This window comes from Melospiza melodia, chromosome 2 (genome assembly GCF_035770615.1).
Source record: "Melospiza melodia melodia isolate bMelMel2 chromosome 2, bMelMel2.pri, whole genome shotgun sequence".
In the NCBI taxonomy this organism is placed as follows: domain Eukaryota; kingdom Metazoa; phylum Chordata; class Aves; order Passeriformes; family Passerellidae; genus Melospiza; species Melospiza melodia.
Window position 1 is genome coordinate 88,321,454 of NC_086195.1, and position 24,446 is coordinate 88,345,899.

General features: G+C 39.5%; 2 protein-coding genes across 2 annotated transcripts; both read left to right on the forward strand.

Moving 5' to 3' along the window:
• The first annotated feature begins 120 nt into the window (after nucleotides 1-120).
• CKAP2 (cytoskeleton associated protein 2) lies at nucleotides 121-10,158 on the forward strand. Its single transcript, XM_063149244.1, has 9 exons — nucleotides 121-197; nucleotides 1,754-1,841; nucleotides 2,436-2,511; nucleotides 4,205-5,025; nucleotides 6,014-6,179; nucleotides 6,700-6,867; nucleotides 7,384-7,456; nucleotides 8,167-8,548; nucleotides 9,413-10,158. The coding sequence occupies exons 1-9, from the start codon at nucleotides 137-139 to the stop codon at nucleotides 9,648-9,650; spliced, it is 2,073 nt and encodes a 690-aa protein (XP_063005314.1). The 5' UTR covers nucleotides 121-136; the 3' UTR covers nucleotides 9,651-10,158.
• Nucleotides 10,159-11,028: 870 nt separating this feature from the next.
• NEK3 (NIMA related kinase 3) lies at nucleotides 11,029-23,877 on the forward strand. Its single transcript, XM_063149245.1, has 16 exons — nucleotides 11,029-11,125; nucleotides 12,307-12,523; nucleotides 13,336-13,429; nucleotides 13,666-13,763; nucleotides 14,802-14,885; nucleotides 15,503-15,570; nucleotides 15,689-15,775; nucleotides 16,777-16,831; nucleotides 18,393-18,593; nucleotides 18,932-19,001; nucleotides 19,619-19,665; nucleotides 20,558-20,657; nucleotides 21,095-21,217; nucleotides 22,245-22,379; nucleotides 23,044-23,170; nucleotides 23,710-23,877. Exons 2-16 carry the CDS (start codon nucleotides 12,407-12,409, stop codon nucleotides 23,774-23,776), a joined length of 1,473 nt encoding a protein of 490 aa, XP_063005315.1. The 5' UTR covers nucleotides 11,029-11,125; nucleotides 12,307-12,406; the 3' UTR covers nucleotides 23,777-23,877.
• Nucleotides 23,878-24,446: the final 569 nt, after the last annotated feature.

Here is a 24,446-nt window from a genome sequence, read left to right on the forward strand (position 1 = left end):
GGGGAGCGGCCGCCATGTTCTGCCCCGGGGAGCGGCGGCAGGGCGGCGCCGCCCGCCATTGGCCAGTTCAAGCGCCGCGGCCGGGCCAATTCGGGTGGCGCCGGGCGATTCAAACGCTCGTTGCGCGGTGGTGGCTATGGCGGCGCGTGCGGCTCCGCAGCTCCCGGCCAGCCGTAGGTCCGAGCCTGCATTCCGCGGTAAGGCTGGGACACCCGGCGGGGACAGGGACACCCGGGCACCGCGGGGCACGGCTGCTCCCCGCCGCGGGCCGCTCGCTCGCTTCCCCGCGCGGGGCTGAGCGTTACCGGCCGCCGTTGCAGGCTCGCGCGTGGCTGCGGCGGGTGCGGGAGAGCCGGTGCGGGAGAGGAGCCGGTCGGTCTCTCCGGGCGGGGGGAGGGCCGGGCAGGGCAGGCGCTCCAGGCGAGGTCGGAGACAGGACAGGTCTTGGTGGCAGCGCTCGCTCTTGTGGTCCTACAGCTTGCGGGTGGGTGTACGAGACTTCACCCTCCTTTGGCAGGGCTGGGGCCGGTACGGACCCCATCCCATCCTATCCCCTGCCCCAGGTAAGCTCCTGGGCTGGAAACCTTCCGTGATGACAAACGGGACGCCCTGGCGTTAAGCGCATCCTTTTGAAAGCAGCAAGGGCGGCGCCGACCTAGTCCTGGCGGTCTTGTGCTTATTTACTTTCTGACCGGTTCGGCTGCTGCAAGCTGAAGCAGGGGAGTCGCCTTGATGGGGCTTTGCTGTTCGTGCGAGGGCGGTGAGAGCCGTGTTTGAAGCAGAAGGTGCTGGGAAGCTCTGGGATGCACGCCGAGCTTGCTGGCAGGGGCAGCGCTGCTGTACGAGCTGTGCTATCTCCTTCAGAAGCAGGGGATGGATACCGCCTTCTGGAGCTTTGCCCAGAGAAGGGCAGGGAGGTGGGGAAGGGTCTGGAGCACCAGCCTTGTGAGGAGCGGCTGAGGGAGCTGGGGGTGTTTAGCTCGGAGAAAGGGAGGCTCAAGGGAAACCTTATCCCTCTCTACAACTGCCAGAAAGCGGGGTGGAGCTAGCTGGGGACCGGCCTCTTCTCCCCGGTGACACAGCACAAGAGGACAGTCTCAAGCTGTGCCAGGGGAGGTTTGGGTTGGACATGAGGAGGAATTTCTTGACAGAAGGAGTGATGAGGCATGGGAGTGAACTGTCCCGGGAGATGGTGGAGTCGCCATCCCTGGAGGCACAGTGACAGCTGTTCTTAGAGCCTTTTCAGGATCACTTCATGCTGGTATTAACATTCCCAGTAGTCTAACATTTGCACAGATGTCCAAGTGACAGTGGAAGAGAAGGAAATGATTTTACAGCTGGTCAGTTGGGTTCACGTGCATGATGCTTTTCATGTGCGCTATCCTTGCTACTGCCACAAATGAAAAGTGTGCTTGCTGAACCAACTATGTGAAATACTGGACAGGCATACAGGAGATAGCAAGTCTGACTTCATGTTACAAAATTGTGTTTCTTTTAGCTTAATACAGCAAACCAGCCAATTTTGTGCAGCTGTGAAGTTACATTCAACCATCCCTTGAATACTCCCTTTCTCAAGAAATGTGAGAATGTGTAAGCCATTGAGATGTGAAAACTAAGGCTTTCTTAATACATAGTTCCTATATTTTGTAGTGTCTTGATGCTTTTCTAACTTAATTTCCTTCTTGACTAAGAAAGTTTAGCTTAATATTTTAGCTGAAAATGTCACAAGTCTGTCTGTCTTAAAATTTGTTAGAACAAAGACGACAGAAAGTTGAGGAGTATCTATCAAGAAAGAAGACTTTTTCTGGTGTGACCATTCAAGAAAAGCAGACATCGATCAGGTAGTGTTTCTGCTATGGCTTATATTCTCTTATGTTCATATTCACTAATGTTCCTTCATTTTCATCTCAGCTGGCTTCTGAATGTCCTCTGATGCAAAGATACCCCTTGCTAACTAGAATGTTAATTTTCAGCCACATGCAGTAGTGCCACGTCTTTTATATAACATATCACAAAGCACCTGAGGAAGAATTTGGATTTGTAACTTTTAACTGAGATGTTTTTCTTCTGAGTTGTCAATATATTTTTTCATAGTTGCTAGGAGACAATACTGCTTTCGGTGGTTTTGTAACTTTCTGGGTAGTCTGCTGCCAGCTCTGGTGCCTGACTGAAGGTTTTGGAACCTGTCAGTGTGGTAGGAACTACGTGTCCTTGTTCAGACTTGTCCCAGACAGCCTGGGCTCTCAAGATTGCAGTAGCTGAACTTCAGCTTCTTGTGCTACTCCTCCTTTCCTCTCAACTGCAGCGAATCAGAATTGCTTCTGTATGAGTACATTCTGCAGGCTACCAACTGAAACATGTGAACATCCTCTAAAAATACATCCCTTTGCTGCATGATTTAAGATGTCTTTTTTTTTTTTTTTTTTCCTAAGCAGTAGCAGAACTAGGAGAGCAACTACCAGTAAACTGCAAGAGAAGTTACAGCTGTCAACATCTCCCAAGCCAGAAATGGTAAGTTTTTGACTGATACTTAAATACTGATGGCACTCTGTTTCTATGGCTACAACATTCCACTTACTTAAGTCTATGTTGTATGACTCCCAGAGCATGAGAAATTTGCAGGTGCAGAGGTGTGGTTTGTTAGAACTTTTAGTCACTGCTTATTATATGCTTTTTGGAAAGCTGCCATATTACACTACGAAATGGATTATATTGATGTTCAGTTTGTGCCCAGTGGGAGAGAGAGTTAAGGAGGATGCCATTATTGCTGAAATAATGCTTACATTTTAACAATATTTCTTAAGAATCTCAGAGGGGTTTTGGATACATTTTGAGTCTTTGGGGAAGTCATTTAAAATCTGAGTAAGGTCTTCTGTCCCAGTAAAGAAATTTATTGTCACTTGAAAGAAAGCCAAACCATTATCAAAACGAACTGTTGAGTGGGTATGTTTTTTCAGTGGTGTGCTGGCAAAACTAAGGTAATCAGAAGTAGATGCCAATACCTACTCAGAGTTTAAGGGAACATGTTCCATGTCCCATTTCATGTCACTTTCCTGGAATTAAGATGCAAATGGTTGTGTTGCTTATAAATAGCAAAATAGAGATTCTCCAGACCTATTCTCAGGGAAAGGTGAGGAGAAAATAGACATAAGAGCTGTGTTCATGTTAAACGGTTTAAAGCTGGGTTTCAGAAGATTTGAGATGTGGAGTTCTTTGAGGAGAAAAATAAAAAAACTTAAAACTTCAAAACTGAATGTTGAGGAGAAAAATTGCAGAAGTGAGAACAAGTGGTTTTTTAGAAATTTCCTGAAGGTACATATATCTTTCTGTATAAATGTCTTGTATCATTTAAAGCTGAGTTAAGCTACATAATTTCCTGAAATAACAGTCCTCGCACTCAAACTCTAGTCTATCAAATCTAACTACTAAGCCTCCATGACAGACCGGGAAATGAGTTTTCTTTTAGGTCAGGAGCATCTTTGTTAAAGTCTGCTCATGCAGACTTGTGTGTCATTCATATGGTTTTTTTCTTACCTTTGGATATTTCAATCTTGCAAAAGCTGCTGCTTGGACAATGCTGAATTAGTTGCTGTAGAGCAACTTTTTGGAAGAAAAGCCTAGATTCCACTTTTCCTAAGGGGTTGTGCTGAAAACATACAGCTGATAGTTTCAGTAAAGCTGTGCAAAACTGATGTAACCATTCTCAAGTTGCAGCATCCTACATCTCCATAGTAAGAAAAGTTCTCTTCTGTTGACATCTCCTAGTGTCCCAATTACTACTTTACTCATTACCTTCTGCTAGTAGACTATTCACACTAAGTGGAGGAATGGTGCTGCCATTAAGTGATGAGGTATGGAAACAGCGATACTGCTCTTGATTATATACAACCTAAAGCAAGTTTCTGCTTTATAACTCTTCTAAGGAGGTAATTTGGGCAGTTTAAAGCCAGCAGTTGCTTTAAGAGGTTTTTTTCTTACTTCCAAGGCAGAATTTAAGCAATTTTTGATTTTTGCTGTGAATTCTGCAGTAATAGTTGACAAATAATCTACTTAATATTTATACATTACTTCTGTAGGCACCTTTAAACTGGCATTTATGGTTAAGCACTTTAGTCCTGTGAATCACTGGAAGACTCTTTGGAAACAAGTAACATGCAGCATGAACATACATCTAACATTTCCATGAATTTGCTTTTGATTTCAGGAAAATAAAGAGAATGCTGATAAAGAGTCATGGGACCAATCAAGTGTAAACTCAGAAACAAATGTTACTTTAAACTCTTGTACAGTCCCACTGACAAGTTACATAGCAGGGACAAACTGTAATCTTGAAAATCAAGCTCCACAGAATAAAGTAATTGATATAAAATCTCAGCATCTATCACTTAGCAAGGCCATCTTGGAAATCAAAAGAATTAAAGAGAGGCATTTGACAGCAGAAAAACAAAATGCAAGTATCAGCGTACCAAAGAAACCGGCTCTTGGCAGATATCGTGGCAAAGTTATCCCATCCAAGATAAATTCTTTCTGGAAAGCAGCAAAAGATGAGGGGGAAAAGAGTTCTTTGCCAGACAAGAAGCCTTTTCCTTCTGCCACCAAACAAGCAGCAAATTCTTTGTCCACGAAAAGCTGTAATGCAGTTCTGAAGACCGTCAAAGTCGCAAACAACACTAAATCTGTAAAACCAAGCGGTGTCCTGCCATTTCAGAGCAAACCATCTGACAAAGCTGCTGCTAACTCACAGTCTGGTCTGAAGAAACAGCTGACATTTGCTGTGGCACCAAAGAAAGTAATGGTCCCAAAAGTGGCTGGTGGAAGGAGACCACAGCCACTGAAGGCCCCTTCTAGCAATCCTGATCGTAAAGTGCGAGATGTGAAGAAATGCGCAGATTTTTGCAAAGATGCACAACCAGAAGCTCTAGCCAGATCAACTTTTGTTGCTCCTGGTACAAAATCAGGACACAATTCTAAAATGGATGAAAAGAGAAAATCTATTCTGCCGAAAGAGTCAGTAGAAGAGAGAAGGTAACTAAATTACTGTTGTAGCTTACTCTTGCAAGTTATTCAGGCCTTTTTTCCCAAGAATATCTAGTTTGATCTATTTGTTGCTGTATAGACTGAAAAACAGAGAAATAAGTGTTTGAACTTGATTGCTCAAGGACAGCAGACTAAAATTTAAGGCTTAAACTGAGAAATCAGGATTTGATTGCAGGACCTTTCCAGGCTTACAACTTTTCCTGCACAGTTAAAAAATAGTTGTTGCTGGAGCTGGTTTTTTAGTCTAAGTGTCGTGACAGCCTTAAGGATGACAGATAATCCTGTAAATTAATTTCACATGCATGTCACAGATTTAAAAAAAGAAAATGACTGAGGCAGGATGTATACAGGCAGAAGCATCTTTACAAACTCAAGGAGAGAACTTGTCAATTGCATTTTTCAGTTTGGTGAGTGCAGCGTAGACAATGGGTGGGAATATGATTCACAGTCTAAGTTATTTAATATTCCTCATATAGAGGTCCTTGTAGTAAGTCACATATACTAAAATTTTATGGTCTAGGGGGTGGGGTTGAAATGAAACATTAAAACTGAATTACACTTCACATCAGTTTCAGATTCTATAAATTGTGTGATAGGGTTGTTTTGGGCTTTTCTCCACACTTTGTCTTATGATAGTAGTTTCTAGTTTTCTGTTTTGAAGTAGGATGGGATGGGGAGGGTAACACATGAATAATTTAGAACCTTTTTTCACCTTCTTTTGAAAACAAGGGTCTGTAACCTAAGTCTCTTGTTGCAGCTGGAAAGGAAGCAATAAAGTGCTTTAACCTGGTAGATATATGTAGTTCTGACATTTCCGTGCAGATCTAAAAGGTAACTTTATTCTTCTTGGGATTAAAAGAAGATTCAGACTACCTGGAAAGTATATCTTGGCATGACTTACCCTAATTAGTGTCAGTCAATGTAAAAAAACTGATGAAACATCTGCCACTTCAGCTAATAACATTCCTAAATGCAGGGCTCGCCTGGAAGAATGGAGGGCATCTAGAGGAAAAGTGATGAGACGACCTCCTATATGTGCAATTCTGGGACCCCACCCTAAAAGTGAAGAACAAGAATTCTCTGCTGCTGATACAGAAAAGGTCAACAAGACTCTGAGTGAATGCCTGCATTTAACAGAACAGGTACCTGGACCTCTACCTAATGAGTTCTGATCATGTAGGTCCTGACAATGCAAAAATCCTCTGGGCATGTTAGACCCACCTGAGTCAGATACAATACAACAATTAGGAGACTAATTGTTCCCCAAGTTAAGCAATATCATAACTTTTGCCAACAGCTGAAGAAATTAACCTTTACTAACTCACTGAGCTACTGAATAAGTATAGGCAATAATGGTAATAATAGTAATTGAACTATAATGTAATGAGAGTAGATATAAGGAATTAACCTAAAACAAGTTTGCATTTGTAGGAACTTGTCTGTACTTCTGAAAAAGTCTGTTTCAAGTAGTTCTGAAGATGCTTGAACATCTTATTACCTCTTCCACTTACAATACAGTATAAATAATTCTAATTTGAAGAATAGGTGAATAACAATTCTGCCAAAGGAAAAAACCCTTCGCATTCTAGTTCAAAAGCAGTGAAACCACAGCACCTCAATGTGTCACATGCATTGAAGTCTCTACTTTTGTGTTGACTTTAGGGACATCACGGTGATGAAGCACGTGCCATGTTGGAGGATCTGATACACAGCACTCCTGGGGTTAAAAAACTTGCAAAATATTGGATCTGCTGTATGCGTCTTGAACAGATGGGCCAACTTGGAAAGCTTATTGCTGTCTATGAGGAGGCCATTTTGGCAGGAGCAATGGTAAGCAACTTTTCTTAAAAATTGAGATTTACAATTAAAAGAAAGACATGAAAGTATGCCCTGTAAAATACAACTGCCTCTGATTTTATTAAATGCCTTTATAGTAGGAGGAGAGCCTCATGACCTACCTGGCCATAAAAATAATGGATTTGGTTTGTTCTGTTGCCACTGTAGGTACTAATTTGAAGAAGAAAGGTTTAGGATCATCAAATTACCTTAGTACCACTAGAAACCCAAAATAGAACTTAATTTTGTACCTACTGATGGACTCAATTTCTGTGCTTTACTATTAGCAAGATTTCAGGGCATCAAATACATCTTTAGCACACCAAATACTGAAAATACAGGATTCACTTGTGTTCTGACTTCACACTGAACAGCATTAAAGAAAGGATTTGTCATATGAAAATCATGTGGCCTGCTTCACTTTTCCTGTAACTATTATACCAATTGAATAAGCTGAGATGATAATTAATTTTGGAATTACTTTTCTAAAACAGTGCAACTTTCTTTCAGCCCAGAGAGGAATTGCGACACACATTAGTAGATACAATCAAAAATAATGAAGGTCTTTTTAACTCTGACAATGGTAAGTGTGAGTACTCTGTTCTAGTTATATGTATGATTTGATAGCCAACAAAAGGTGTTTAAACCATCTGTACTGATATAAAATTTTAATTTATGGAAAATTTTCCATGATCATTTTACACTCAATTGTCTTGGAAAACAATCTTGGCTAAACAAATCCTTTTCAACAGTGAGCATGTTAAAATGATTGGAGATGCTCCTGTATTCAGACTTGTTAATTAAAATTTATAAAAGCTGTGTCATCCAGCTATTTCAGCCTGATAATCAAAGAGTAAATAAAATACTGTTGTGAGCTAAAAATCAGTGCCTCTGACTCAAACTCCTTCACTACCCAAAGCCTGGTTGTGTTTATGGCATAGTGTCAATTAAAGGTTGTAAATATTCTAATTTTGGAAGCAAAGTAATATTTCCTTTACATATAACATAACCTGACAAGTATCTGAACTCAGAAACTGGCTGAAATACTTGTTGAGACCTGCTGCACTTCAAGGGGATGACTTCTCAGGATATGTACTTAGCCCGAGCTTTCAGGTTGCAGATTTGTAAAGGTGGCTAAAATTATCAGCAACTCAAATTGTTGTGGCTCAGACTTCAATGCACACTTACCTGAAATCTTAGAGTTCTACATGAGAATAAAAGTTATTTCTCTAAAAACATTCTCTTTAGTTGTAACTAATTGCAGATGTACTCTCTTCAATGTTGCATTTTCAGGGGGAACCATGATAGAAGCTCATTTAAGTGAGGTAGAGGAAGTCAGCAAGGAACCAAATCCATCTGCAGAACCAGTTCAGGAAACCTTCCAAGATCTCTGCCCAGATGATGACCAAAAGGAAGAGAGTGATAATAAGGCAGAGACAAGCAGTGATGTTATCAAAAAAGATGATTATGTAGACTTAAAACCAAGAGAGATCTTGCCAAAAAAGAATAAAAAGCACAAGGCTAAAGAACGGGCAAAAAAGAAAGGAAAATGCGAAAGAGAACAGAAGGAGGATGGCATAAAAAATACAGCCCAAGCAATTAATTCTCCTGAGAAAGAGAATGACACATCTTATTCAAGCAGATGCAACCCTCCTACCACACCATATTTGGAAAGGTAAGATTGCTTCAGGTAACCATGGAAAGGCCGTAGTGTCTGCAGTTACTGAGTCCTGTTAAACAGGCACTGCATTTATGAATATTTAGTTAAAAGCTCTCAAGAACCACATTTTTAGGATTGCTTCCTCTTCCTTCAGAAGGAAGTATTTCAAAGTAAGCTTCTCTGTTTACCCAAACTGTTTTGCTTCTTGAATGGTTCACTACAGAGTAACCAGACTTTTGTGACAGAGATGACAATTCCAGATTTAGGATTCCCTTCCACTGCCAACAGTGGCAGTAGCAGTTCTGTACTGTGCTAGGTAAAGAGAAAGATGTCTCCATTCCTCCCCTTTTCAAATGTAGATAAGGTTACATGTCATGACACAGAATTAGTGAACAAGATGTAACTGGCATGTAAAGATAATTTTAATTGTCTCTTGAGGCCAAAACCTGGGTAGTAACCTCAATACAAACCAACTAATGCCTTTTTTTTTTTTTTTTTTTTTTTTTGCCATAAATTTTTTTCTAAGACAGTAGAAAGGAAGTTGTGCTCAGCTTTAACATCTGATGGAGCTGGAGTCCTGGCAGCTGTCCACTGTCCCTTGCAGCAGGAAGAACAGTTTTCCCTGATGGAATAGGAAAGAATCTTTCTTTGGGAACTTTTTTCAGGAGGTTTTCTGGGTTAAAATATTTGCCTAAGAAAAGAGTTTCTTATCTGGTTTTAACTGAATGAATGGAAAGGGACCTGTTTCCTTTAGCCATGGGAATGGGAAAGAGTTGAACAGAATCACGACTTGCTGTTTCTGCTCGTTGCGGTAGAGGTAACTTGTATGATGGCATGACTTATGTTTATGTTTCTGGTTTGTTGTGTTCTTTTCCTAAGTGTGAAGACGCATCCTGAGGCAAATGACTGCAGTTCTAAAGATCTGAAACTCATAACTCCTTTGCGATATTCTCAACGCATTCGGGAGAAGATGTGCAAGCTGACTGATGCTGTTAAAGATCAAGATCCATGTGTCTCTTCACTTGAGCAGCTGGGAGACTTGGAATCAAAAGCCACTGTGTTTATTCACAAACAGAGCAATGCCCTCCAAGAAACAAGTGCTGAAATAGAAGAGTAAAAGTAGTGCTATTGCTACAGGGGGGGTTAAAGATTTGATACTTTTTAGGGAGAGTTGAAGGGTACTTGTTTTATGCAGCTTTGAGGAAAGGAGCTGTCTAAAATTTTTATGGACTGCCTGTGTCACTAAATAAACTTTTAAGTTTCTGCCTTTTCAAAATTTTAACAAATCTGTCCTGGGTTAAGTACTAGACTAAGCACTGTTGTCTTTATGTGGACTATGTTTCATTAAATTTTCAGTTAAGGACCAGGTAGGTATAATGCTTCATGTTAGTAGCTCATGGTAGCACATTGCTAATACCTACTGTTTACTTGTAATTCCTATAAATTCCTTAGAAACATGCAATCTTTGAGTTTAAGAAAACAATGTAGGTGTTCCAGTAATACAATGTGTACTCTGACAAGATCTAGCTTTGAAAACTGAAGCCAGCTAATAAGGTGTGTGCTGAATTTAAACTGTTGTAGCTAGTTTTAGGGCTGCTTCAATAAAACAGAGTTTAATCTCTTCAGTTACTGAGATTTGTTCATTATCAAGTAATCCTAGATGAGATCTGATACACTACCTTACTATGTGACAATTTTTATGCTGGTTTGTATTAATCTGTACTATGCTATACTTATTAAACTCAACACTTTAGTTGTGTGTGTTTATAAGAATGTGTGCCTGGTGGGCTGTTTGGGTCCAATCTGGCTCGCTATGTACCCCAGCCCACACAATCTTACACAGGGGAAAAGGCAAAAGACAAGAAGTAGTCTTCTCCACGTGGCGGCAAAGTCCTAAATTTATTTCTAGGTGACCCCCTAGGTGGAAAAAGAAGAGCCCAGATCCCTCATGGTGGGAGACTTTTAAAGCCGGGGGCAGGGCGAGTGGAGGAAGGGGACCACAGGGGCCGAGGAGGAGTAAACCTGGGACAAACCAGCACCACCGGCGCCCTTTGGGGGAGGGAAAGGCCGTGTGCTACAAGCGGGGACTCCCGTGAGGATACAAACATGCTATTCTGTGCAGTAATACAGAACCTAGTGCAAATCAGCTAAATATTTAGTGCAGTACAACATTTGTTCATTATTTAAAGGTTAAAGCTATTTAGTCTGTTCTTGAGAGAGAGCTGTCAAAACACAACACTGCCGTACTTCCCATGTTTCCGTGTCTGCGCCCCTTCAGCGGAGCAGCAGCGCCACGACCCCCATCAGGGCCGGGCGGGGCCAGCGCCGCCGCCCGGCCTCGGAGCCAGTTCTGCCGCCCTCCTCCTGCCCCAGCCTTGGACCAGCACCGCCCTCCTTCCCCGGCCTCGGAGCCAGCGCCGCCCTCCTCCTGCCCCAGCCTTGGACCAGCACCGCCCTCCTTCCCCGGCCTCGGAGCCAGCGCTGCCGCCCTCCTCCTTGCCCAGCCCCCGCCCCAGGCGGGCGCGGGCAGCCCGGGGCGAGCGGCGGCGGAGAGCCGGGGCCTTCCCGCTGGTCTCGGCCCTGCTCTCTGAGGTGAGTCCCCAGCGGGCCTTGAGGGGCTTGGGGCGGGCTTGGGCCGCTCCTCTTCAGCGTAAAGGGGCCGGAGGAAGCAGAGAGCTCATCAACCCCTTTGAACACCGTGTGTGCACGCAGTGCACAGAGGATGACTTAAAAGCACCAAGGTTTTGAAAAAAGGATAACAACCTGCTGCTGCATGAGACATCCTGCAGGAGATGTGTTTGTAGCTGGAAAGGGGATCATGTGCGAGTTTCAGCAGCTGTGGGCGCTCTCAGGAATGCTGGGATTAAGCTCAGTATTGGAGGACAGGACGTGGCCTCACGCTGTGCCATGGGACTTGCAGGTTGGATATCAGGAAGGTTCTCTTCTCAGAAGCAGAGGTGATTAGACATTGGCATGGACTGCTCGGGTATGTGGTAGAGTCGCCATCTCTGGAGGTGTTTAACTGGATGTGGCACTCAGACTTAATGGTCTCAGAGGTCTTTTCCAACCTCATTGATTCTGTGGTCCCCTGATATAGTCTAAACATAGCGACAGGACAACTGGGAACATTTCAGAAGTGCATGAGGGAAGGTTTACTCTAGACGTCAGGAAGCATCTGTTTACTGAGAGGGTTGTTGAACATTGGAACAGAATTCTTAGAGAGGTGGTCAATGCCCTAAACCTCTTAGCGTTCAGGAAACATTGTCATGATGCCACTGTCACGCTAGTTCAACTTTTGCTCGCCCCTGGAGTGGTCAGGCAGTTCCACAAGATGACCATTGTAAGTTCCTTGCAACTAAAATATTTATTCTATATCTACCAGTTCTTGAAGTCTTTGCAGAGTAACTTTTACCAGTTTGATCTTGTTTATGCTGTTTTAGGTGAGAATTGTCACTGGAAGATTTAAGCTTGTTTCTAATAATATGCCTGTGAGTTTTCTTTAGTGTCATGAAACCACCTGCAGGAGTGCAGGTAACAAAAAGGAGATGCAAAGTTGTAAGTCTATAACTGGTATTTTTGAAGAGATTGAGCATTTTAAATTAAAAAATGCAGAAATAGCACTATAATGTTTCAAATTTCACTTTCTGGAGGCCTCATCTTCAGTAAAATCAAGGTAACTGTGCAGGGAAGTTGTGTCATAGTAATGCTGGACAGTTAGGTACCCACATTTATCACCCCTTCTTGGTATTTTGTTTGGGTCTTTTTTCATGCAGGTTATATTAAGAGAAAAATTTAAAAAGTGTTAAGGTACTGACAAAGTTTAGAAGATAATCCTGTGAATGAAGAAAAGTGTTGGAACTGAATTTATGAAGAATGGAAGGATACAACGTGTTGGAAGTACTAGGAGAGGGATCCTTTGGCAGAGCTCTCCTAGTTCATCATAGAATCAATGACCAAAAGTATGTAATGAAGGAAATAAGGCTTCCAATGGTAAGTGTGACACAAACATGGTTTCACCCACCACTTAAAAAAGATAAAATTTTAAAAAATCCTAATTCTGGGTGTGTTTTTGAAACACTGAACAGTTTTTCTGAGAGTTTTGTGTATTGGACAGGTGTGTGGTATGGTTACTGTATAACTACATCTTGAGCTGATGTTGTTGGTACTAAGTGAAGTACATGGTTAGATGTTGGGATTTTGGGAAGTGTAGCAGGTAGGAAGGTGCTTAGAATGAAATCCCTGTTCGCACTGATGCCCTTGGCTCAATTGCCGTTGATTTCACTAAAATGCAAATTTCATCTTCAACGTCTAATGAGGAAATTAGTGTCATATTACTGCTGGTAATCAGCTATTTGGGTTACATTCTCTGCACTCAGCTAAGCTAAAAGTCACAAAATGGGAGGCACTGGCTTTCTGAGGCTGAAGCTCAGCAAGACCTGGGCACTTGGCCTTGTATTGAGTTCATGCAGACTATCAGCTGTTTCAAAGTAAGTGTGTGCTGCTTTGTTATATAGTTCTGCTCTTTTAAAATAGAAAAGGTTGAAATTGAAATAGGAAAAGATTCTCTCCAATTAAAAAAAAAAAACAAAAGCAAAATACCACGTGCCCAAAAAACCTGAAGAAGTCTTCAGCTAGTAATAAAACATAGATTAAAAAGATGGGGCTTTTAAACTTTCTAAATGACTTGAAATAACTGAATATCAATTCTTTAAAATATTTTTCTTTGGAAAGTGAGGCACTTTATGTGTATACTTGAACATTTGTTAGTGTGAAATTTATAGTAAGTGTGTTTATATTTTCAGTCTTCATCTGGTGTAGAGAATTCTAGGAAGGAAGCTGTTCTTTTGGCTAAAATGAAACATCCAAATATTGTTGCCTTTAGAGAATCATTTGAAGGTAAGTATAAAAAATTTAAATTCCTTCATTTGTTTGAAGTTGCATATTCCTCAGGGATTGAGATTACTTTCTTTTTTTATTTATAGTGTGTATTATAAACAAAATGCATATTTATTGTAACATAACACATAGCATGTAGTTAGAGCTTTCCAGTAAAAAGTATTACATGTAGTAAATAATCAATACATATCCTGCTAATGAAAATACTAATTTTTCTTAAATTACCAAAAATTTAGCTGATGGACATCTGTATATAGTGATGGAATATTGTGATGATGGAGATCTAATGCAAAAGATTAAACACCAAGGAGGAAATTTGTTCCCTGAAGACATGGTAAGAAAAGGCATTGTTTTGAACCAAGGAGGCTGGGAATCCTTTTCCATGTAAACAGTAGGATGCTGCATAAACCAAATTAGAAATATGCTAACATCTTGATGAAACTAAGTCACTTACAGATAGAATTGGGGAATTAATTCTTTTATAGTTTCCAGCAGATCAGGACAAGAATTGGACTGAAATGAATAAAAGAAAAAATGCTGCATGTATCTGAAAATTGTTCACATTGTTTGAAAACCAGTCAGGTTTGTATGCAATTAAGTAGGAATTTTACACAACAGTTCAGGTAGAATTTAAAGCATAGTAAGAGCACTGCCAATGGGAAGTGAACAAACAACTCTGGTAAGATAAATAAAGCTAACCAGGAGAATAAGTGCCTGCTTTTTAAGTAGCAATTAAACCATTTAGTTTAAACCATTCAGTATGTGCTAGCTCCCTTTACCAGAGAAGCTATAAAATTACATAGGAGAGGGTTCAAAGGGGCATTGTGGTGAATAGAAGCTACTTCCTGCTGCAGTTAGGAGCATCACCTTCATCAAAATGAAAGGACAAGAAACCTCAACTAATTGAACATTTATATTTTCTATGACCTTTAAGAGTTTTCTTTTGTACTTAGAAAGGAGCACATTTCCTTTTAGAAACAGTACATTATTTCCATGCGAGTTTTGGTTTTGTTTGTTATTTGGTGCTTTGGATTTTTTATCTATTTGCCAATTTACTCTGTAACTTTAGTTAACTTGTTTTAAAATGACCATGAGCTAAAGCTCCAGGTAGTGATTCCCAGCTTCATTATTGATATGTATTATTAGAGCTTTTTGGACACAGGTAATAAACATTCCTTCTGCAATGTTAAGATATAATCTGTTTTAAAGAACTCAGTCTGTCATGCTGGTTGGAGGCTGTTATGCTGGAGTTACTTTTTACACCCGAATGTTCTGAATATGCTTTTGCTTTCTTACTTTTTTAAACTCTATTAGTTAAGTATTAATTATATTGAGCATTGAGGTGTTATAACTCTTAGCTACTCTTTTTCAGATCCTTCACTGGTTTGTGCAGATGTGCCTGGCTGTGAAGCACATCCATGATAAACGTGTGCTGCACAGGGATATAAAATCCAAGGTGAACAGAGCAAGTTTTGTTGCCATTAATAAACTCTCCTGCATGCAAAAGTTAAACCCTCTCTTTTGTAATTTCCCATGACTGCTAAGTTCTGTGGTTTTTATTTAGGCCTAAGTATATAATATAAATGAAATTGTTGAGTGCATGGGGTGATGTAATACTGTGAATGTAAACATCATCTCAGTATAGCTGATCCTTCATATCAACACTGCTGATAGCACCAATTGCTTGTGACACTGCATATAACTTAAAAGAATTACAAAACTATAAAGAAGTGTATGGATTATGCAGTTTGCAAATATCTTGCCTCACAATTTTTTCTTTTTCTCTCTTCCTTGTCAGAAAGAGGGAAATTCAGAAGAAAGTGGACCCTTGGTTTGAGTATAGCATAGAGATTAAGACAATTCTAAGTTCAATTCTTCCTCTGCTACTGATGCTGAGGCCTTAGGCCCACAAAACCTTTCTGTTTTGGTAGAAGTATTAGGACAAGCAAGTAAAAAGAAATACAGAGACAAAATATCAGAAGTGGGTATGGCTGTATTTTCTGTATATCCAAACTGCAGAGATGATTCACAGAAGAATATTTAAGTATGTTAATCTTTGCTCTTGAAATGCAGAATGTCTTCCTCACTCAAAGTGGAAAAGTCAAGTTGGGAGATTTTGGATCTGCACGCCTTCTTGCACAGTATGTGGACATCCCAGCTGATCTCAGTGGTGTCAAGCTTTATTTTACCATTGACAAACCGTACAGAGTTCATAAATCATTGCTTCTCACCTGGCATTTCCTCTTTGTTGTTTCATAGTCCAATGTCATACGCTTGCACCTATGTGGGAACTCCTTACTATGTACCTCCAGAAATATGGGAAAATCTGCCATACAACAACAAAAGGTACTGGTGTTTTCAGTGGTCACAAATAATGGATGGGGTTTTTTTATGGCTATCTCAATCTGGCTATGTGTCTTATCCATGTTTGTTTCGGAGAAGATACTGAGACAAAGAAAATTTACAAAGAGGTAATTACAATTTTTTTTAAGATTATAGTGCATAAATTCCTCTTTTCTTAAGTAGCTGGAGCTCAGTATCTTTAGTCCTAGAAGTCTGAAAAACAGTGTGCAGACCTCTGTTTGTTGGGGAGAATAAATACATACATACTTGTGTGTATGTTTTAAGTGTGTATATATCCACAAACATAAGTATGTGTTGGTATCTTTTTGCTGGTCTTATTTTTTGGGGGATGGTTGTTTGGATGATGGCTGATGGGTGATTTTTAACCTCTTCATGCCAGTCTTGATAATGTAAGGATAATGGCACAGAAGGGATTACTTAGAGAGCCCAGTTATTCTGGTCCTTATGCAAGAGCTGTGATTGATTCCCAGGGGAAGTAAGAAACCTTCTACAGTTCAAGTTGTTTCCTGCTCTTCTTGCAAGAAAGGCTTCAGTTGCTTCTTGTGCAAATGGCAGTACTCACTTTTGGTAGAAAATAATGGGGTTTTTTCTCAGTAAGAGAATTCTTTTTGGCAGGGCCAGAATTCCAGTTCTCGGGATTATGTGGCTGCCATTTGATGTTAAGGGCCATAGAATTCAAAGCCTTTCAAGAGCAGAAGGATAAATATTGTTGGAGCAAATTACTTGAAAGACATCCTAGGAATAAAAAGCCAACTACCACTGTATGACAGTCATCTTCTTTTACATCAGGGTAGGATAAAACAAGGAAGAACATTTCCACAGGAGAGGTTAAACGCATAATTATATTGTCTTTTATGGTTGCTTACATTTATTTTTAGTTTATTCAGCTCAGTTATGTACGCAGATTAAATGACTCATTTTTCAGCAAGATACTGAACTGTAATTTCTGGCTCAAAATTTTTCATCTCTCTCTATATCTACAGTGATATCTGGTCTCTGGGGTGTATTCTGTATGAGCTGTGCACTCTAAAACACCCGGTAAGTACACCTTTATTGCCATGAGAAAAGTTTTGGAATTCCTTGAAACTTAATTAGCTGTACAGTAGAGTTGACTGAAGTGCTTGCTGCTGCTTCCAAAAGAGGGAGGCATTGCTCTACCCTTTCTATACCTCCTCCACTATATGCTGCTGTTTCAGCAGTTTTTAGGACCTACTGCACCCTTCTGTAGAAGGCACTGTTTTCAAATTTGTTAGAAAAAAATCTGTTTTTTATTTGGTTAATTTTCCTCAATATCAGTGAGGTGATCTTGGCATATTCAATCCAGCAGCTGCCAGGCAGCTTCCAGATACCTGCAGTTGTAAGAGCATTGCATTTTACAGATCAAGATAATCCCAGGACACAGTGACAAAGACACTCAAAATCTTTGCTAATAAAAATATATTGTGTGCAAGTACAGCTACTACAAGGTAGTAAGCAGGAGGCATTTTGCATCACTTGCGTCAGTGATACACCTTTGCTTGTTCTTCAAATCAAACAAATCACTGTCCAAGCACCATTCTCCTCTTGGGACAGTGGGGACCTTGATGAATGATTCAGTCTGTCATTTCTGGGACACTGTCTTTTACAGTGTTGTTGCTGTGTTTCTTATGTGTTAACATCCTCTGGCTTCTCTGTACAGACTCGTAGGTAAAATAAGAACCCTTATCAGGATATGTTTGTTTTGCAGCAAAATGAGATCCTAATTGAGGGTCATTTTGTCTTAGTTTTTTATAAGCAGCAGTTTTCTTTCATTGAGTGAATACTGTATCTTGAAATCAGAGAACCACAGAATATTCTGAGTTGGAAAGAACCCACAAGGATCATCAAAGTCCCAACTCCTGACCCTGCAAAGGACAGACCCAAGAATGCCACATATGCCTGAGAGCATTGTTCACATCCTGTGTATCAGCGAAAGGTTCTCCACAGCTGCAAGTGCTGGCTGTGCAAGAGTGTGGAAGCTTACACTGGTGTGACTGAGTGATAAGGGAGCCTGTGCACAGGGTTGTGTTAGCCTAAGTAGGTCTGTGGCAAGTCTTTGGCAGTGTCAGGGCTGTTGAGGCAGAGCTCAGAGCTGGGGTTCCAAGGAGGGAGTATTCTTCCCTTATTAGCAGTGTTGAAAAGTTGTGTGTCTGGTTTGATGTGATGGTCACGTATGTTCTTGCATAATCTATGAGAGGTCCTACAAAAGATGACACTCCATAGGTGCTTGGCACCCTGCAGGCAAGCCAGTGGGGTGTAATCAAAGGAAACTTCCTGCATGAGAGCTAAAAGTTCTCAGACATTAGATTTGCAAGAGGATGTTTGTGCTTTTACAGGCTATTTTTGATGATTTTTTTTAAATCAAAGCCTTCATATTTTTGAGCTGTTTCACATTTGCAGTTCGAGTCCAATCTCAAGTGTATGAATTGATGAATTTGATTTCTATAAAAGTAAAATTCAAACAATCATACATTTATAGGAGTAATTCCTATCTGCTTTTCAGTTGTAGAAGTTAAATTGTCAGCTACTTTTTACCTTATGCTTAAAACCTGTGCTCTAATATTAATTTATTTTAATGCAGTTTCAAGCCAAGAGCTGGAAACATCTCATCCTTAAGATATGCAAAGGGTCCTATGATCCACTTCCATCTCAGTATTCCTATGAGCTTCATTACTTAATAAAACAGATGTTTAAGAGAAATCCCCAGAATCGCCCATCAGCCAGTACTATTCTTGCAAGAGGCTGCCTAACCAAACTTGTGAAAAATTGTTTGCCTTCTGAGGTATGGTGTATTCTTTGTCTCTAGATTTCAGCAATACTATCTACATTTTAGATACTAAATCCTTTTCATTTCTAGTTTGTTGTTGTATAACTATAAAAAGTAGTGTGTACGTCCTACTCTAAAATACATACAGCTGTAGACTTATCAGAAAACCTGAGCTTTTAAAAGTGTCTCTTTTGAAAATTAAAGTTGGATGTTGACTGATGCTGATAAAATTAGATATTGTTAGCTGAAACAGTGCACTTGTATAATGAGTCTATTTTTAACAAATAGTATATGCAATAATTTTAAGAAGTTTAAAATGATACATTACTTGCATCTCTTCATACACATTTCAGATTGCAAATGAGTTTGAGCAGATATTAAAGGAAACCAAGAAACCTGAAGGCAATGCAGCAAGACAGAAGGGTAAGACAGTAACATTTTTTTGATGTAAGGAATGACAAAATGAGTAGGAAGTATAAGATCTTAAATACAGCTATGAAACATTAGCATTATATGTCCAAATCTACTTTTAATTATTTCAAAATCTAATATTATTGAACTTACATGGAAAAATGCTTGAAGGGTGTAAATTATATTCCAACATAAGTGGAGTGCAAAGCTGCAATATATGTATTGTAAGTCTTAAGACTTGTGCTAGAAATAAACTTTTCTTTGCTAGAAATAAAAGTAAAGTTTTAGAATCAGCAAAGCTTTTAACAGTGGCATTTATTTCAAATACAACAGTTCTTTCTTTCCCAGAATATGGTGAAGCATGTTATGTTCATTATTTAATTTTTAGAGAGAGAATGTTGGACTTTTTTCTTCTGCATAAATTTAGCTACACCACAATTAGTGCCCATTTGGAACAGAATAGTAGCAGGACTGTTGAGAATGAGCTGTGCTGTTGGAAGTGTGAAGAAGCTGTCACATAATTGTCATTGCTTGGTTTAGTGGAATTGCTGTCATACCTCTGGAATACCACCTTACTACAAGTGTTTGATAAAGTTGTTAACTCTTGGATCTGTTTGTTAATCTGTCAGGTAGTGTCATGGCTGGGAGAAGCTTAAACAATAAGACAGAAAACAGAGTAAGTATTCAAATATAAATATAACATTTGTATTTTAGAATATTCTGTATTATAGAAAAGTTTCTAAAGAAAATTATTCCTATGCTAAACCATAAATCAGCCTATTAGTGTTCAATTTGCAGTTTTCCTGTGTGTTTCCCACCAGGCTTTTTGATTCTTTCCATGTTTAGTTTAGTTCCAAAGTGGATCTTTTTATAACCCTGTCAAAACAAAACCCAACCAAAAAAAACCTTATCTTGTCTTTCCATTTTTTTTTTTTTTGATACTGCAAAAGATCCATTTTCTTTGCTCTTAGGACACACTTAGAACTGCCTGCTGTGGAAACAGCCTAGTCTGCACATAGTTCTCACCAGTTTTTAGGGCCCATATGAGATTTCAGGAGAGGAGAATTAAGTCACAGGTGGCCAAGGTGTCCCCATAGGTACATTACCATAGTCTGACTCAGCCATATTCAGTATATTTTTTAAAAGTGTGTTGCCCTGGGGCTTATTTTATTTTCTTTTCACAGACTTGTCGATCTGAGAAGTTTAATGTTTGGGTGCATCTTGTTTTCCCTGGGAATGTAAATCATTTATATTGTTTATATTCTTAAATGTGAAAAAACCCCAAAGAGAAATTATATTATATCAAATAACTATGTGTGCTTAGCTTCAGAAACTGAAGTTGTCTGTCATGGCACACAGTGTGAAATACAGTGCCATCATAGGTAGGGTGCAATTGCAATTGGCTTCAAAATATTAGTGGTTTAGTTTAGGTTTAGTTTTCAAATTCTCCAATCTCTAGGCCAGGTATTTTATAGCAAAACTGAAATAATTAATGCCACATTAATATGACTGCTTTGTTTTTCTTGACAACAAGGATAATAATTAATGAAAACTGTACTCTTTTAAAGCAAAAGAAAGATGAAAACAGCAAGCATAGCCCCTTAGAAAGGAAAAATGCTGAGGGTTTGAGTGAAGGCACAAGGGAACACAGGAAATCTTATCAAGAAGGTAAGTTTGGCATTTTTAGGCCTGATGCACTTCCTTCTGTGTACTGGTATCTACATGTCAATGATACAGCCATTTAAATAGGTGGCTCAAACTAGTCTCAGGTTACTCAAGACAAGAAAACCATGCCACCATCAGTAACTTCTGCAAGTACATTGACTCATACTGCTCATCTGTGATTAAAAAAAAATTAAAATACTTTTGTCAAAGTAATAAAAAATAGTTGCTTGAAAACATTTGGAATAGAGTAAATGTATGGGGAATGCTTTATAGTTGAGATTTGCACCCACAGAATCAAACATCACTGCTAGTTAAGTGATTCTTCATACTACTTTGCCTGGACAGGGCAGTCTGGACATGGAATCAAGTTAAATGCTGGTTATCACGGGTTTTGGGGTTTTTTGTTACCATTACAATGTCAGTTTCTGCTGTCTTCCCAGGAAGTACTGATCTGTCACGCGCCCACAGAAGGCAATGGGAAAAGAGGATATCCAATACTGTGCTGGATGTCCTGGAAAATGCATCTTTGCTTTCTTCCAGTTTTACACCTGAAGAGACTGAAAGTAAGATTTAATTAAATGTGCATTTAATTCAAGTAATGTCAGTGATTTTTTACAGATTTTTAGAGCCAAAATTTACATGACATGTTTAAAATTACATTAAAATAATTTTAAAATACTTCATTAACAAACACTGAAAAAGTTCACTGTGCTGAAGAGAATTTCTATGTATTTTTGTGTGACAGGAAGATTGCAAAGAGTGATGAAACTGACAGATAACAATAGCAACCCTAAAATTATAATAATCTCTAAGAAATTATCTTACAGTCCTCCTTTTAATACACCATTTGTGGAGGTAGCAGTGAGGAATTCATTTGGTGCAGAATGTAACCACCTGTCTTTCAAGTACAGCATACTATTGGGAGCATAAAACATCTACAGCTCTACTTTTGTTGTGATTTAACATACAGGTTAAGGCCAGTGACAAGAACCATCAATGGTGTACCTCAGATGTGAGGCAGAGACTTTTCTTTCTTTTGATTAAAACACTTAGCATGAGGTTTCTTCTGAGAAAGGTTTCAATTTTAAAATGTCCCTCAATTGTTATGATTGTTTAATGTGATTGTGGATATGTGTTCTAGGTAAATGTGAATAAATGCTGTGGAAATAAATAATCAAGATATGAGTAGTCAGAAAATTCCCAAGCTGTGGTAGGAATGTTATATGATAGTTATGCACAGGGCAAGGAGAGTGGACAGAGGAATGCATGTATTTAAGTGTTCTGCTATTAAAAGGTACAGAAACAGCCTTAGGCTTCATTTTGAGACTTGCAGAGCCACCACCTAAGTTTGCTGAGACGCTGCCTCCTCACACCCCTCAGCCAGTTCCTGTGGGCTTCCTGGCCACAAGGAGGTTCCACTGTTTCCTCAGTTTGTTAAGAGGACAGTGCTGTGACAGATGGAGTTACCTAGACTATTTTCTTCCTGTTTCTTCCTGTATCTCATTTCTCTCTTGAATGTGACCTTGAATGTAATCCACACTGCTAATGCAATTTTGTGTAAATAGCATTTGTGAATTATTTTATACCCAGGTGGTGGTGTTATAAACTACAGTGAAAATAAGCCACGGAGGCAGTGGAACAAGGAACCCCCTCAGACCCTGATGGACATGCTCAGCAATGCAGATGTCAGCTTAGCATTTAAAACATACACAATTTATACACCAGGTAAATACCCATTTTCTGGGCAAACATTTTTGCAAAGAGGTTTATTAATAAAGACTTTTTCTTTTTTTCTTTTTTTTTACTTTTTTCCCCCCCATACATAGTTCCTATGTATACAGATCATGCACTTGGGTCTATATTACAACAGGCTAGTTTTTGGGGTTTACCAAATGAAAAGTGGACTTAAAAAAGCCAAGTTTGGAATTCATGAGTGATTGTACATCTCCACTACAGCTCCTCATGATGGACTTCCACTTGCAGCTCAACAGCTGAATGAGGTTTTGGCAAAGCACAGAGGCCTGCTGTGTGCTCCCTCCTCTGAGCTGTGTGGTGTGTGTGTTAGGCAGATGCAGGAAATGCACTGTAGCCCCATCAGGTAAATCCTCCCTCACTGAGGCACTGCTGCCCTGGTTTGAGGGCAGGATGGGAAGATGGCACAGCTGAAGACAGCCGCAGTCTACAGATGTGTACAGCCACAGTCACAAATGTTTGTTCTGCTCTTCATTTGCCTTACTAGTTTATCTTCCCACCTGAAATAGATAACAGCTTATCCTGGAATCTGCTACAAACTGGGGATGAATTAGACTATTTTGTATTTATATTCTTAATAGTTTTACTTTAAAAATTAAAATATTTTGATGACATTTCAATTTTTACATTTTCAAAGCTTCTGAAAACATATTGAGAGGTCCACTTTCTGATGAAAGCAAAGCGTCTGATGAAGTAGATGGTGAACATGAAGCTGTTGTCATCGATTCTGAGAGACTTGAACCTAGATCTGATGAAGATGACACGTAAGTCCAAGTGATGTCCTTGCATTTACATTTTCTTTGGTTCCTCAAAGAGATTTTTCCATAACAATATTCCCCTGAAAAAAAAATAGTATTTTTCTCAGCATCTAAATTCATCCCTCTCTTACATAATGAAATGGAAATTTATTAGCATTTGATATCTTACAATGTATGAACAAAAATTCTGTGATTTTTGGATGTGTTTATGTTTTGGGGGTGGTTCTCAGATTCTCAGAATCTCAGATTGTGTCACTGTTGCTGCAGTTCAGCTGCAAGCTGTCAGTTGTCAACACATTTTCTCTTAATATATTAATTTGTCTTTGCTTTTATTTAAACTTACTTTTGTAAATTCCATAGAAATCATAAAGAACCATTTAGGTTCTTTAATCACAGTGGGGCAGGAAGTAAGTCTCTTGTGCTGATAAGTTTAACACAATTTATCCTAATTACAAGTTAATTTCTTTTGGGGAGAAAAGCAATTAAAGATTTATGAAGTTGTGTTTTGGTTTTCAAAACAACATTTTTTTGAAATCTGTTTTTAGGGACTTTGAGGAAGATGAACCAGACTGGGTGTCAGAGCTGCAAATGGTATTGAAACAGAGTGACTGAAAACCTGAATTTACCTGTGATGAGTGAGTGAAGTTAGGTGTGCTGGTGTCCAAGTTGTTGTTAATAACTAGTTATTCATTAAATAATTTCCATCAAAAAAATCTGAGTGGGCATGTTTTCTGTATCACAAAACCAAGGCTGGAAAATGCACAATAAACTTTTTTAGAACACTTGCAGATAGCTAAACAAGTCCATGTATTAAATATGTTTGGAGTTGGCAAAAGCTTTGCAAAAATGTTTAGTCAAATTATAGCATTGTTCAGATTGTCTTCTTGCAATATTCCAAGGAGATGGTGTAGCACTCTGAGAAGGTGTAAAGGTGTTTTTCCTGAGTACATAATGAAATGCAGCATTGTGCTGGGGGCTGATGCTGAGTGGATATCAGGTGCCACCAAAGCCTCTCTGTCACTCCCCTTCTCAGCTGAGCAGGAGAGAAAAAATTTAATGAAAGGCTCATGGGTCAGGATAAGCACAGGGAGAGATCACTCACCAGTTACTGTCACAGGCAAAAAGGACTTGACTTGAGGAAATGGATTATTACCAACCAAATCAGAGCAATGAAACATAAGCCCAAACCTTAGAACGCTTTTCTTCTACTTTCCCTTCTTCAATTTCACTTCACTGGTCAAGGCTGAGCCTGTCAGCAATGGTGGTCTCTGGGATAACAGAT